This window comes from Canis lupus, chromosome 12 (assembly GCF_048164855.1).
Source record: "Canis lupus baileyi chromosome 12, mCanLup2.hap1, whole genome shotgun sequence".
NCBI classification, from domain to species: domain Eukaryota; kingdom Metazoa; phylum Chordata; class Mammalia; order Carnivora; family Canidae; genus Canis; species Canis lupus.
In genome coordinates, this window is record NC_132849.1 from 34,078,990 (window position 1) to 34,092,416 (window position 13,427).

The following is a 13,427-nucleotide window of genomic DNA, read 5'->3' on the forward strand; positions in this document are numbered from 1 at the left end:
GGTGTAGTATATGAGGGGAAAAGTAGTGGGTAGAAGAGGCAGGAGCCAGATCTTCGAGGACCTCGTATACCATGGACAATAAAGCATTTAGATTTTTTTTTTTTAAGATTTTCTTTATTTTGGGAAGCCTGAGTGGCTCAGCAGTTGAGCACCTGTCTGGCTCAGGGCACGATCCCGGATTCCTGGGTTTGAGTCCCACATTGGACTCCTTGCATGGAACTTGCTTCTCCCTCTACCTGTGTCTCTGTGTCTCTCTCTCTCTATGTGTCTCATGAATAAATAAATAAAATCTTTAAAAATTTTTATTTATTTATTTATTTTTTTTGAGAGAGTTGAAAGTACAAGAGCATGAGGGGGGCAGTACTGCAGAGGGAGAAGCAGACCCGAAGCAGGGCCCCATCACAGGACCCCAGGATCATGACCTGAGCCAAAGGCAGACGCTTAACTGACTGAGCCACCCAAGCACCCCTTAGATTTTATTTTAATGGGATTAGAAGTCATTAAGGGGTTGGGACATAAACTCAAAATCTTCAATATTTTAAAAGGAAGGGCTAATAGATGATATCAACCATAGTTTGTCATGTGGATCATGTTCGATAACAACAAAAAAACTAGTAGGGGAGAAAAAAAGACCATAAAATTTTGAGACTTCCCCAAAAGGACTATCCTATTATAAATATCTAGAGAAGAAGCAAAGTCTAAGTAAAGTTGTCAGACTGACAGAGAAGCAGAAAATAGCTAATAGCAAAATTTAAAAAAGAAACATGAATGATAAAAAATTTTTACAAACTGAATAGAGAAGACATGACTAGAAGACTATTTGTTCAAAGAAATAAATACATTGATATGCTAGTAAACAAGAAATATGAAGTAATTAGACACTAAAGAAAAGCAGACGTAAAGAATACATCAAAATAGGGACACCTGGGTGGCTCAGTGGTTGAGCGTCTGCCTTTGGCTCAGGGCCTGATCCCACAGTCCCGGGATCGAGTCCCACATTGGGCTTCCTGCATGGAGCCTGCTTCTCCCTCTGTCTATGTCTCTGCCTCTCTCTCTCTCTCTGTGTCTCTCATGAATAAATAAATAAAATCTTAAAAAAAAAAAAGAATAGATCAAAATAAAGAGGGAGGCAGAGACATAGGCAGAGGGAGAAGCAGGCTCCCCTCAGGAAGCCTGATGCAGGACTTGATCCCAGGACCCCAGGTTCACAACCTGAGCCAAAGGCAGATGCTCAAGCACTGAGCCACCCATGGGTCCCAACAATAGTAAACTTTTAAATGACTCTATAGAGTCATTTATACTCTGGTAATACAGAAAACACTGGGAATCTTTAAGGGGCAAATAATCTTTTTGTAGAGACTCCAGAAAACAGGAGGGAAAAAACAAATGGTAAGTCATTTCATTTTGCAGGTAAATGTTCAAGTGAACATTTGAAAGAAGAAAATTTTTTCATTAAATAAGTTGGAGGAGGAAATCAAATATAACATTCAACCAGATTAATAATATTTAAATGATTGTATTATAAAAATACATTTAAAACTTTAGGGGAAATTATATCCAGTGTAACTTTAAGTATAAAGAATGGCTTTGGATTTCATAATATTTATATTTCCACATACCCAGAGAAACTGAAGCATAGTTCTGGATCTGGTTTCTAGGGGTAATCATGTTCTCAAAAGTAAAAGATTTCATAAAACTTAATGTGGAATATCAACAGTTAAAAATTCAAAATATTTTAACATCTGAATAAAGATAAGTTACTGTAGAAGGGAGATCCAGACATACCAATCTATGGGAAAGCAGTATACAGATTAAAAGAAAAAGAAAAAGCAAGGGAATACTTGCTAGCTCAGATAGAAAAGGAGAAAAAATGAGAGTAAAATCTAGGTAAAAATATAGACAAAATTGAAGGTTGAATATACAAAAGTTACAGTTGTGTTAGTTTAAAATTTTAAATGAATTTCCTGGTCATAGAGTTAACCAAGTTTGATTTTTCTAAATATTTAGAAAGTATCAAAGAAATGTCAAGAATAGTTTCTGTACCCTATATAATAGTTTCCTGTTACAGTTTTGGTCTGTTTTCTTCTGGGGATGTATTAGGAGTTAGGAGAGAGATGTGGTAGAGAGAGATAATGTGTCTCTACAAACACTATTGGAGTTTTCTATACTCCTTTTGATGTAATAGTTAACATAATAGCATGAGCTATCTTTGAAGTTAATAATTGCATAAGGAGATTTTAAAGCATGGATATACTATAAATTATTTAAGCATTTCCTATTGACACATTATTTCCTTTTCCCTAAAAAAGAAAAAAAATCATTAATGCAATTACATTAGCTCATGAAATTAAAGAAAACTAAATAGTACAATAATATACTGTCATTGAAAAAGCAATACAGGGGGCACCTGCTGGCTCAGTTAATAGAACATGAGACTCTTGGTCTTGAGGTTGAGAGTTTGAGCTCCACATTGGGCTGGGGCCTACTATACATATTTTTTTAATTTTTCTTTTTCTTCAGGCAGTACAGATAAAATGGAAGTCCTCACCAGTCTCTCCCCAGAGATAACTATGGGCATCAGACTGATGATATGTCCTTCTATACATTGACATGTATGTTTACTTTGTTAGGATTGGGTACTTTTATTTTCTGGCCTTTTTTGTCTTACACAAATGATAGGCTCAATTAGTAAGTCAAAGAATATTTATTGGGCACTTACTATTCTCCAGACATTGTTCTAGATTACTTTTAGTAGTGAACAAAGTAGACCAAAATCCTTGTCCTAATAAAGCTTATATTCTAATGGATGAGCTCAACAATAAGAAAGATAAATAAGTAGAATATGTTAACTGCTAAGAAAGGGTAACTGCTAAGGGTGATATGAAATGCAGAGAAGGGGAGCATTTGAATTTTTAAACAGAGTAGCCAGAGAAGAGAAGGCCTGGCTGAAAATGTATCTTTGAGTAAAGACTTGAAGGAAGTAAAAAAAAAAAAAAAAAAAAAAAAAGACTTGAAGGAAGTGAGGGAGCTACCTGTGAATGTCCAGGAGAAGCCTATTCCAGGCAGATTAATAACATGTGCAAAGTACCTGAGGTACTCCTTAAGGACAGCAAGGAGTACAGTGTGGGTAGAGTGAGTGAATAAGGGAAGAGCAACAGGAGATGAGCGGTGGTGATGCAGATCATGTCATGTAGGACCTAACTTGTTAGTGAGGACTTTAATAAGTCATCAGAGGATTGTGAGAAGAGTGGCACAGTAAGATTTACATTGAATAGAATTGTTGGTCTGTTCTATTGAGAATAGAGTACAAAGGGGATGCTGAGGCAAGGATATTGCTTTTCTATGGCGCATATTATTCTACAACTTGGGTTTTTTTCACTATGTCTTAGAGATGTTTTCATATCAGTATCAAAGCTCTACCTTATTCCTTTTATCTGCCTCATGTTATTCCACAGAATGGGTGATTTTACTGTAGTTAATGACTTCTTGGTTGATGGATATTTAAGTAGTTTCCATTGTTATACTATTATAAACAATGCAATCATGAAAATCCTTGTATATTCTTCATTATGTACATGTAGATATCAAGAAGTAGAATTATCAAAGGCAATGATAGATCCTATTGGTATTTTGATTGGTACTACACGGATTTTAGTTTATTGCAGGGGGTATCTTTATAATTTTAAGTTCACATCTAGGATCATGACACATCTTTCTGTGAGATTTGTAGTTTTTTTCACATAGATCTTACACATTCCATGCTTAAAATTCACCAAAATTCATTTTTGAATGAATTTAATTCATTTTTATGTATTGAATTTGTTTGATCTTTAGGTGTTTCTTTTATTTCCTTTAGTGACTTCTTGCTACTAGTTTTGAAGGACATTGTGTTGCAGAGACCAAATCTTCAAGTTATTCTAATGAGCGCAACTTTAAATGCTGAACTCTTTTCAGAATATTTCAGTTCCTGCCCAGTTATTACTATACCAGGTGATTAAAATGCATCCTTAAATATGCACTGTTCTAATAAGCAAGTATAATTATTTTTGAAGTTCATTTGAGATATAAAATAACAGGTATTAATACTTATTTTCTAGAAGAGTGATTCACTTATAACAAAATTATGACCAAATAACAAAATTAACAAAGAAGTAACATATCCATTTGCTAAGAGATTTCAGTTTTATATGTGCTTTTTATTTATTTATTTTTTTAAAGATTTTATTTATTTATTCATGAGAGACAGAGAGAGAGAGAGAGGCAGAGACACAGGCAGAGGGAGAAGCAGGCTCCATGCAAGGAGCCCGACGCAGGACTCCATCCTGGGCCCCCAGCATCACACTCCGAGCTGCAGGCGGCACTAAACCGCTGTGCCGTCGGGGCTGCCTTATATGTGCTTTTTTAAAAAGTCTAGGCTAATAGGATTTCTAGGATTCCATTGTGTTTAACATCAAAATGTAAGCTAATAATGGTAAAATGTCACAAAGAGGGAAGTTGTATCTGTATAGCATGTTGATTCATTGCTAGAATCTGCTAACTTTCTGGATGTTGGCCTACTCTGAGAGAAAGTAAAATTGAATAGTCTGTGTCTTTTGGTGTTTCAGTCTCATTGTGGGATTGATTTATCACTATGGGCTTTGCTTTATCCTTTTGCAGTTGATTGCCAAAGGAAGAATTTGGGGATAACTTTTTTTTAAGATTTTTAAAATTTATTTATTCATGTAAGACACAGAAAGAGACAGGTAGAGACATAGGCAGAGGGAGAAGCAGGCTCCCTGCAAGGAGCTCGATGCGGGACTCGATCCCAGATCCCGGGATCATGCCCTGAACTGAAGGCAGATGCTCAACTGCTGAGTCACCCAGGCGTCCCATTTTTTTTTTTTTTAAAGATTTTATTTATTTATTCATGATAGTCACAGAGAGAGAGAGAGAGAGAGGCAGAGAGACACAGGCAGAGGGAGAAGCAGGCTCCATGCACCGGGAGCCCGACGTGGGATTCGATCCCGGGTCTCCAGGATCGCGCCCTGGGCCAAAGGCAGGCGCCAAACCGCTGCGCCACCCAGGGATCCCCCCATTTTTTTTTTTTTTTAAGATTTTATTTATTTGTTCAGAGAGGCAGAGACATAGGCAGATAGAGAAGCAGACTACAAAAAAAAAAAAAAAGAAGAAGCAGCAGGCTACATGCAGCCTGATGTGGGACCCAATCCCAGGACTCCAAGATCATGCCCTGGGCCGAAGGCAGGCACTCAACTGCTGAGCCACCCAGGTGTCCCAAATTTGGGGATAATTTTGAGGATAATGATATTATTTCTTCTAGTTGTTGGTTAGAGGGAGGAAAGGGGGAGGGTGGGAAAAGTGTAACTGGTTTTAAAAAAAGAGGTTAAAAAAAAGTCTTATTACCAAATGAGCATCTCTTCACCTATGCACTCCTGGAGTTTTTTATGAGCTGGAATCTATCCTTTCTAATTAGTTTTATCATCAAAAGCTTTCTTTCTTTCTTTTTTGATATTTTTAAGACCACAGAACAAACAGCCCCTTATTGTGCCAAGCTTTGTTTTAAGAGAATTTTACACATACAAGTTATTTTTACATATACAAACTATTTATTTCAAGATAGTTGAAACTGAGGCTTTTCTCGTTTATTTTTTTGTTCTTCTAGGTCGTACATTTCCTGTTGATCAATTTTTTCTGGAAGATGCAATTGCTGTGACAAGGTAAGGAAGACATTAACGAAGGTTTGGTGAAAGACTTTGAACACAATTATTATTTTACTTCACTGGGCCAGCATTTTAATAGATATGTTAGTTTTTCTTCTAATTCTCTGTTTGAGTATTTTATTTTCCCTTTTCAGCAAATATTATACAATATTTGCAATTCACAGACAATATTGTATATTGTTAGTACTGACTGGAACCCTAATGTAAACTATAGGCTTTGGGTGATCATGATGTACCTTGTAGGTTCATCAGTTATAACAATTACACCACTCTGGTGGGGGATATTGATAATGAGGGAGACTATGCATATGTGGGGAACAGGGGGTATTGAGAAATCTCTCTAACTTCTGCTCGATATTGCTGTGATCCTAAAACTGCTCTGAAGAACAGAATCTATTTAAAAAATGATGAAGGACAAAATACATGGACAATTTAATAAGAAAAAAAAAAAAACCAATTCTGCAGATAGACTGCCAGTATTTAAATCCCTATACTTAGTAGGGGCACCTAGCTGGCTTACTTGGAGGAACATGCAACTCTTGATCTTAGGGTTGTGAGTTCAAGCATGTTGGGTGTAGAGATTATGTAAAATAAATAAATGATTTTTAAAAATCCTTCTACTTACTAACTGTAACATTGATAAGTAGTTTAATCTCTCTGTGACTCAGTTTCATCATAGGTAGAGTGATCATATTACTAATAGCTGCTTCACAGGGTTGTTATGAGGATTTATTTATTAATTCTTGGAGGTAATAGCTGCCAGTGTCTAGAACTGTGCTTGGTGCATAGCAAATGCTTTATAAATGTTAGCTATTATCATTCTACAAGTCTCAGGGAGCTTGCAGTATAGTGTTAAGATGTCTGTAATTTCAGTACTGGATAGAGAAGGTCATTTCCATTGGATACAAATATATTTCTCTCCTTTGAAAGCCCTGATTTCTCTTCCCATTCTTTGACCTTGAAGATTCCCCATGGTTTTATCCTTGCACTACTTCTTCTCACTGTTAAACTTTTTCATACCTCTGTTAGACTCATGTGATTTCAAATGTTACCTCTGTGCCAAGAATTCCCAGATCATTATCCTTGTTCCTGACCTCTGAGCTCCTTGATATCTGGCACCTGAATTCAATTCAGAATTTTTCTCCTCCCTGCTCCTTCCCTTTCTAATAAGCCCCACTCCTAATTCTCTATTGATTTAATCATGCAGTATTCTCAAGCTAAAAACCCAGAAACAGTGGCTCTCAAACTTTGGTGTGCAATAAGCATACACAGGGAGCTTATTAAAATTGTTATTCTCTGGGCCCCATCCCATTTCTATTGAATGTGAATCTCTGGGGAAATTAATCTTTCAACTAGTTTACCTGTCTTTATTCTCTCACTTTCTTTTTTTTTTTTTTTTATTCTCTCACTTTCAAACTCAGACTCACTGCCTCCAGAATTATCTTGAAACAGAACCAAAAGCATTCCAGTGTGTTCCCTATCAGAAATAGGGCACAGCTAGCAGACTGGTGGAAGAGTAGCACATGAATTGGGCAGAAACAGAGTAGCATTCTGGTGAATGAGCATATAAATAGGTGAAAATTTTCATTTCTCACCATCAGACTCAGGTACACACAGAACCATTCCTTTGTCTTCCTTCCTCAGGTATGTGTTACAAGACGGAAGCCCATATATGCGCTCCATGAAGCAGATGACAAAGGAGAAGCTAAAAGCAAGGCGCAGCAGAACCGCATTTGAAGAAGTAGAAGAAGACCTGAGGCTCTCTCTTCACCTCCAGCACCAGGACTCTGTCAAAGATGCAGTGCCAGATCAACAGTTAGATTTTAAGCAGCTCCTGGCCCGCTATAAAGGTAATGCGTTCCCTGGGGGAATATTACAGTTATGCTGAAAGGCAACCAGTTCCCCCCCACCCCCAGGTGATCCAGAGGAAGAAAAACGTAGCTCTTGTTTCATATATATTGTCATAATTCATCAGAACAACTTTAAACTTAGAAAAGTAGCAATTCCAACACGTTTTAGGTATAATTGTTACTATAGTTACCAGTAGGCTTTTTTTGTGATTATAGAAGATGTATTATAGGAAAATGGGATAGTGAAATATAAATATATTCTTGAGTATTTTATGACTTCTTATTTTGATACGATTGTAAATTCAAAATTAAAGTGGGCAGGACTATACAATGAACTCTCCTATATCCTTTACCCCCAGTTCACCAATTATTAATATTTTGTTTCATTTGCTTTATCATTTGCTCTGTGTGCATGTATATATTTCTTTCATGAACCTTTTGAATAAGTTGCAGATATGATGTCCCTTAATTCCTAATATTTTAATTATATTTCTTTTCTTTTTTTTTTTTAAGATTTTATTTATTTATTCATGAGAGACACAGAGAGAGAGAGAGGCAGAGACACAGGCAGAGGGAGAATCAGGCTCCAGGCAGGGAGCCCGACATGGGACTCAATCCCTGGTCTCCAGGATCAGGACCTGGACTGAAGGTGGCACTAAACCGCTGAGCCACCCGGGCTGCCCCTTTAATTATATTTCTTAAAAGCATAAGCACAGGATATAATCAAAATGAAGATATTTAACTGATATAATACTATTATTTAATCCATATCCAATATTCTAACTTTGCCAATTATCTAAAAAAATATTCTTTACTTCTATTTTTTTCTGGTTCAGAATCCAGTCCACAATTACATATTGCATTCATTGTTATGTGTTTTTCGTTTCTTTTAATCTGAAAAAAACTCCCCAGCCTGTATTTTTCTTTTAAGAGTTTGGGCCAGGGCAGCCCAGGTGGCTCAGCAGTTTAGCGCTGTCTTCAGCCCAGTGTGTGGTCCTGGAGACCCGGGATCAAGTTCCATGTCAGCCTCCCTGCATGGAGCCTGCTTCTCTCTCTGCCTATGTCTTGGCCACTCTCTCTGTGTCTCTCATGAATACATAAATAAAATCTTAAAAAAAGAAAGAAAAGAAAACCACAGAAACAGTGTTGATCCTTCTTTCCTCTCTGTACCTCAGTTTCCCTAACCATAAAATGGTGTTGTTTAGGGAATTAAATGAGATAATACAAATTCCCAACACAAGGCCCAGCTAGTCAGTGCACATTTGTAATTCTAATCCGAATATGTCTGAGTCAAAAAGTTTGTGTTCTTTCAATACGTCATACCAGCTGATAATTCCCATTTGTTTATTCTATTAAATTCTGTTACAGGAAAACCCCCTTGATTTCTCCTTTGAAATTTCAGAATTTTCTTTAACAATTATGACTGGATGGGATGACTAGGTGGCTCAGTGGGTTAAGCATCCAGCTTTTGATTTCAGCTCAGGTAATGATCTCAGGGTTGTGAGCTAGAGGTTCACAAAGGGCTCCATGGTCAGCGTGGAGTCTGCTTGAGATTCTCCCTCTGCCCCTCCTCCCATTCACGCTCTCTCTCTCTCTCTAAAATAAATAAATAAAATCTTTTAAAAGTAAATAAATAAAAATTATGACTGGATTAAGCCAGACCTTTCTAATTTCAAGTACACAGTTTACCAAGTTCAAAAAGCACTTCTGAGAACTCCTTTCTGAAGGAAGAGGATGGAAGATTTGGGGTCAAGAAACCTGGCTCTGCGTGATAGTGGGCTGACCGCTTAGCTTCTCCCTTTCCGTATAACAAAAGACCAGGTCTAGTTGATGTCAAGGCTCCCTGACTTTTCAGAAAATTACATGTTTCTGAGCTCAATTTTTAAAACTTTTCTAGTTAAATAATCATAATCAGTCCTTTTAAGTATATGATTGTTTAGCAAAAACTGTCAAACTAAAATTTTTTAAAAATTATTTTCACTTCTCTTTTTTTCTGTTAGCTAATTCTTTCTCCTTTTTGTAAAGTTTGCTTTTTGGAATCTTGACATATAAAAATTATTCCTTCTCTGCCTTCCACACCTAGACACATCCATATTTATGTAGCTTGTATCTTCCTTTCTTTCATGTTTGACCAGTATCAGATTCATACTGCCAGAACAACATTGTTTAGAAACTGCTTTTGCCACTCTTCAAACTTTTCAGCATAATATAGGAAGCTTCCCTTCCTTAATATCGCCTGCAACTATTTTGTTCCAGTTAGACTATATTTAGGGTGATAGGCTATTAAGAAGACCCAAAAAGAAAGGCCAGTGGTCTTTGGAGAGTTAGTCTCCCCAGGAATAAGCTATTTATTTTTAAAAGAGCTCAGGCTTAAAGTACAACCCAAAGAACTCTGTCTTTCACTAGTCCTAGATAAATTAGGAGGAGACTGGAGACCCTTACCTAAAAGTCTATGACTAGATTTCAGGGGTTCATGGTGAAGCCATTAAAATCATATGTATTTTTCAGGGAAGATCCAGAACTTTTGCCATTTTCTCAAAGGAACTTAAAGGTGAAGAGTCACTGTCGTGAGGATGTTGGTGAAAGCTGTGGTCTTTGTCCTTTTATTCCTTGAATCACTGTTACCTGGACTTCTATCTGATCTGACTCATGACTTGATGAATCTGGAAAGGGTTTCTAAACTGTATTTGACTTGAATTTTGTTTCTAAGATTTAAATTGTCAATAAATGAGTGATAGATAAAAGAGAGGAAGGAAGAAAGGAAAAAGTCGCCAATCTGGTCCTTTTCAGCAGGGTCAGGTGCCTATTCTTTAAGTCATTGTTCAAGCAAAAAGTGCTCCTAGTAAGAACGTATTTTCTGAGAGACTGAAAGAAAACAATTCATTTCGGTGAGTAAATGTGAACATCTGTGTTATTAAATGAAGAGATTCACCTAGTTCACAGGCATCATTGCTTTAACAAGGATAATTATCCTTCTGATTTTTACCTTTCTTTCAGGAGTTAGCAAATCAGTCATCAAAACAATGTCCATCATGGATTTTGAAAAGGTTAATCTCGAATTAATAGAGGCCTTGTTAGAGTGGATTGTAGATGGAAAGCACTCCTACCCTCCAGGTAACCACTTGTTGTCTTCATTTGTGTGTAACATGGCAAAAAAGAAGGCAGCTCGCTTACTGAGACAGTGGGTACTGTGGGGCCGACCTCCCTTCCTGGATCCCTTGCTCCCACCCTCACTTTTTCACACCTAGTTGTGTGTAAAATTGCTTATGAGGCTTTTCAGGAGGAAATTTTACCTTTTACTTTTTGAGGTTCACCGACTCCTTTTTGCTTGCCATTCTCTTGTTCCCACTGAGCAAAAAGATATTAACAATACAAAGTCCAAAAGGAGGAAAGCTAAAAAGAAGATCTGGGTACTCCATATATTAAACCCTCAGTCCCAGGCTAAATGAGAATCTGGTAATGAGTGTTGAATCCCATGAAGACTCTGCATATGGAGGTCACAGGGCAGGGGGTTAAGAGAACAGGCTTTGGAGTCTGATAAACTTCCAGCTCTGCTATTTGGGAACTGTGTAGCCTTGGATAAAGTCTTTATCCTTGCTCTGCCTCAGTTTCCTTGTTTGTGAAATGAAGACAGTCATAATTCCTCTGACATTCAGCTATTTTTAAGATTAAGAGAAACCATATGTAGGGGGTACCTGGCTGGCTCAGTCAGCAGAGCATGTGATTCTTGATCTCTGGGTTGTGAGTTCAAGCCCCATGTTGGGCATAGAGATTGCTTAATAATAAAATCTTTAAAAAAAAAAAAAGAAAAAGAAAAAAAGAGACCATATGTAAAGCACTTAGCACAGTACCAGACATATAGTTAATGCCCAGTAAATACCATCTCTAATGGTAACATTATAATCATAACATACATCGTCATTATTGCTATGATCACTGTTGCTACTACTACTAGTATGACCCAGAGCAATCACTACTTTCCCCTTACTCACTGACTTCCTATCCCAGTGGCCTTCTTAACCTCATTTGCAGCCCCTTATCTCCCAAGTCTCCTCATAACTGAATCCTTCCCATCATTCAGGTTTCTGTCAGATATCTTCTCTTCAGAGAAGTCTTCTCTGACCACCTTGTTTTCCCACCGCCCTCTACTCCTTAAGCTATTATGATATCCAAAAATGATCTTCATTTTCATTCTAGCACTTCATTATATCCAGAATTATAGGTCTGCTTGCTGACAGTTTCCTTCAATAGAATGTGAACTCCTTAAGAATAAGGATTTATCATACACCACTGTGTTATTCAGACTCTGGGATTACATCTGGAATATTTAGGTACAGAGTAAAAATTGGTCATGTGCATGAATAGATGCAGCCATTGTTGGGTGACCATAAGTTGATCAAACAGTTACGTCATGTGCTCACTGTACACAGTGCTTTAGAAAGTGGGAATGGCTGCCCTCCTCTGCTTAGACTTTAATAATAAATTTAATAATTTAGTAATTATTATGGTAATTATTACCACATGAAAGGATTGAAGTGCCTTATTTGTTACCATCATGAGCCACATGAAAGGATTAAAGTGCCTTATTTGTTATCTTTTGGCAAATAGTTGGTGTTGGCTAATGCGTTATCACTGGGCTGAATGTCTTGTTCATCCCAAAGGAAAAGATGATTGTTGAAAAACACAGGCATAGCAGACAAAAAGAACTGTTAGAAAGTTACCTGAATTCACAGCAGAGTAACTGTAGTGAGGGGACTCTGGGGACTCTGATATGTTTGTGGATGTTAATGATAACCCTGATACAGGGACGCCTGGCTGGTTCAGTTGGCAGAGCATGTGACTTTTGACATTGGGGTTGTGAGTTCAAGCTCCATATTGGATGTAGAGCTTACTTTATTAAAAAAAGTTATCTCAAATACAGGTCACCAAGCTGTGAGGGCAGAACAGATCAGGAGGCACAGAGAAATATAGACCAAAAAAATTTCCCCATCCATATAGATTATTTTACCACTCTTTTTAAGTTCATTTATTTATGGAGTGTCTCGGTGGCACAGTCAGTTAAGCAACTGACTTGGTTTTGGCTCAGGTTGTGATGCAAGGGTTGTGACATACAGTTCCACATCAGGCTCTGTGCTCAGCACGGAGTCTGCTTGAAATTCTCTCTCCCTCTCCCTCTGTCCCTCCTGTTCATTCTCTCTTTCTCTGTCTCAAATAAATTCATAATGTCTTTTAAAAAAAATCCCCACTAAGTAAATAAGGAAACTAAATTATTACAAAAATGGAACTCTGAAGGGTGCAAAAGGTATCTTTGAGGATTGGTTTCAACACTTTATAGTATAAAAGCATTAGTTTCCCTATTTACTTAGTGGGGAGAATAATGGTGATAAAGAATAGGTCCTGAGTTCCTTGTGGGCAGATCTTTGGTTTATATGCCGTTGTAGGGATCCCTGGGTGGCGCAGCGGTTTGGCGCCTGCCTTTGGCCCAGGGCGTGATCCTGGAGAGCCGGGATCGAATCCCACATTGGGCTCCCGGTGCATGGAGCCTGCTTCTCCCTCTGCCTGTGTCTCTGCCTCTTTCTCTCTCTCTGTGTGACTATCATAATAAAATAAAATAAAATAAAATATTTATATGCCGTTGTATCTAGCACAGGGCTGACATAGGCACCCAATAAATATTTGTGGGATTAAAGGAGGGGCATCAATCTCCTCTCTGAATAAAGCACAAAAGAAGGTGACTCTTGTTGAGTGCCCCCTCTTGGCACTGAAATATTCCACAATTATTCAGTGCACTGAAGAAATATGTTTAAAGAGTTTTGCTAATGATTGTTGTATAACTTAAGGTATTATATTTTTCTACACT

The 13,427-nt window shown here is 37.5% G+C and overlaps 1 protein-coding gene across 7 annotated transcripts in view; it reads left to right on the plus strand.

The window, feature by feature from the left end:
- Positions 1-13,427, plus strand: part of DHX57 (DExH-box helicase 57) — a 62,467-nt gene that overhangs the window by 25,050 nt on the left and 23,990 nt on the right. For all 7 annotated transcript variants that reach the window (XR_012004499.1, XM_072770457.1, XM_072770458.1 and 4 more), the window contains 4 exons: positions 3,857-3,990; positions 5,660-5,714; positions 7,362-7,567; positions 10,565-10,681. Coding sequence is in view for 6 of the 7 variants with exons in the window: in XM_072770457.1 (XP_072626558.1) it covers positions 3,857-3,990; positions 5,660-5,714; positions 7,362-7,567; positions 10,565-10,681 (512 nt within the window). In the remaining variant the exon portion in view is untranslated. The remainder of the gene's footprint in view (positions 1-3,856; positions 3,991-5,659; positions 5,715-7,361; positions 7,568-10,564; positions 10,682-13,427) is intronic.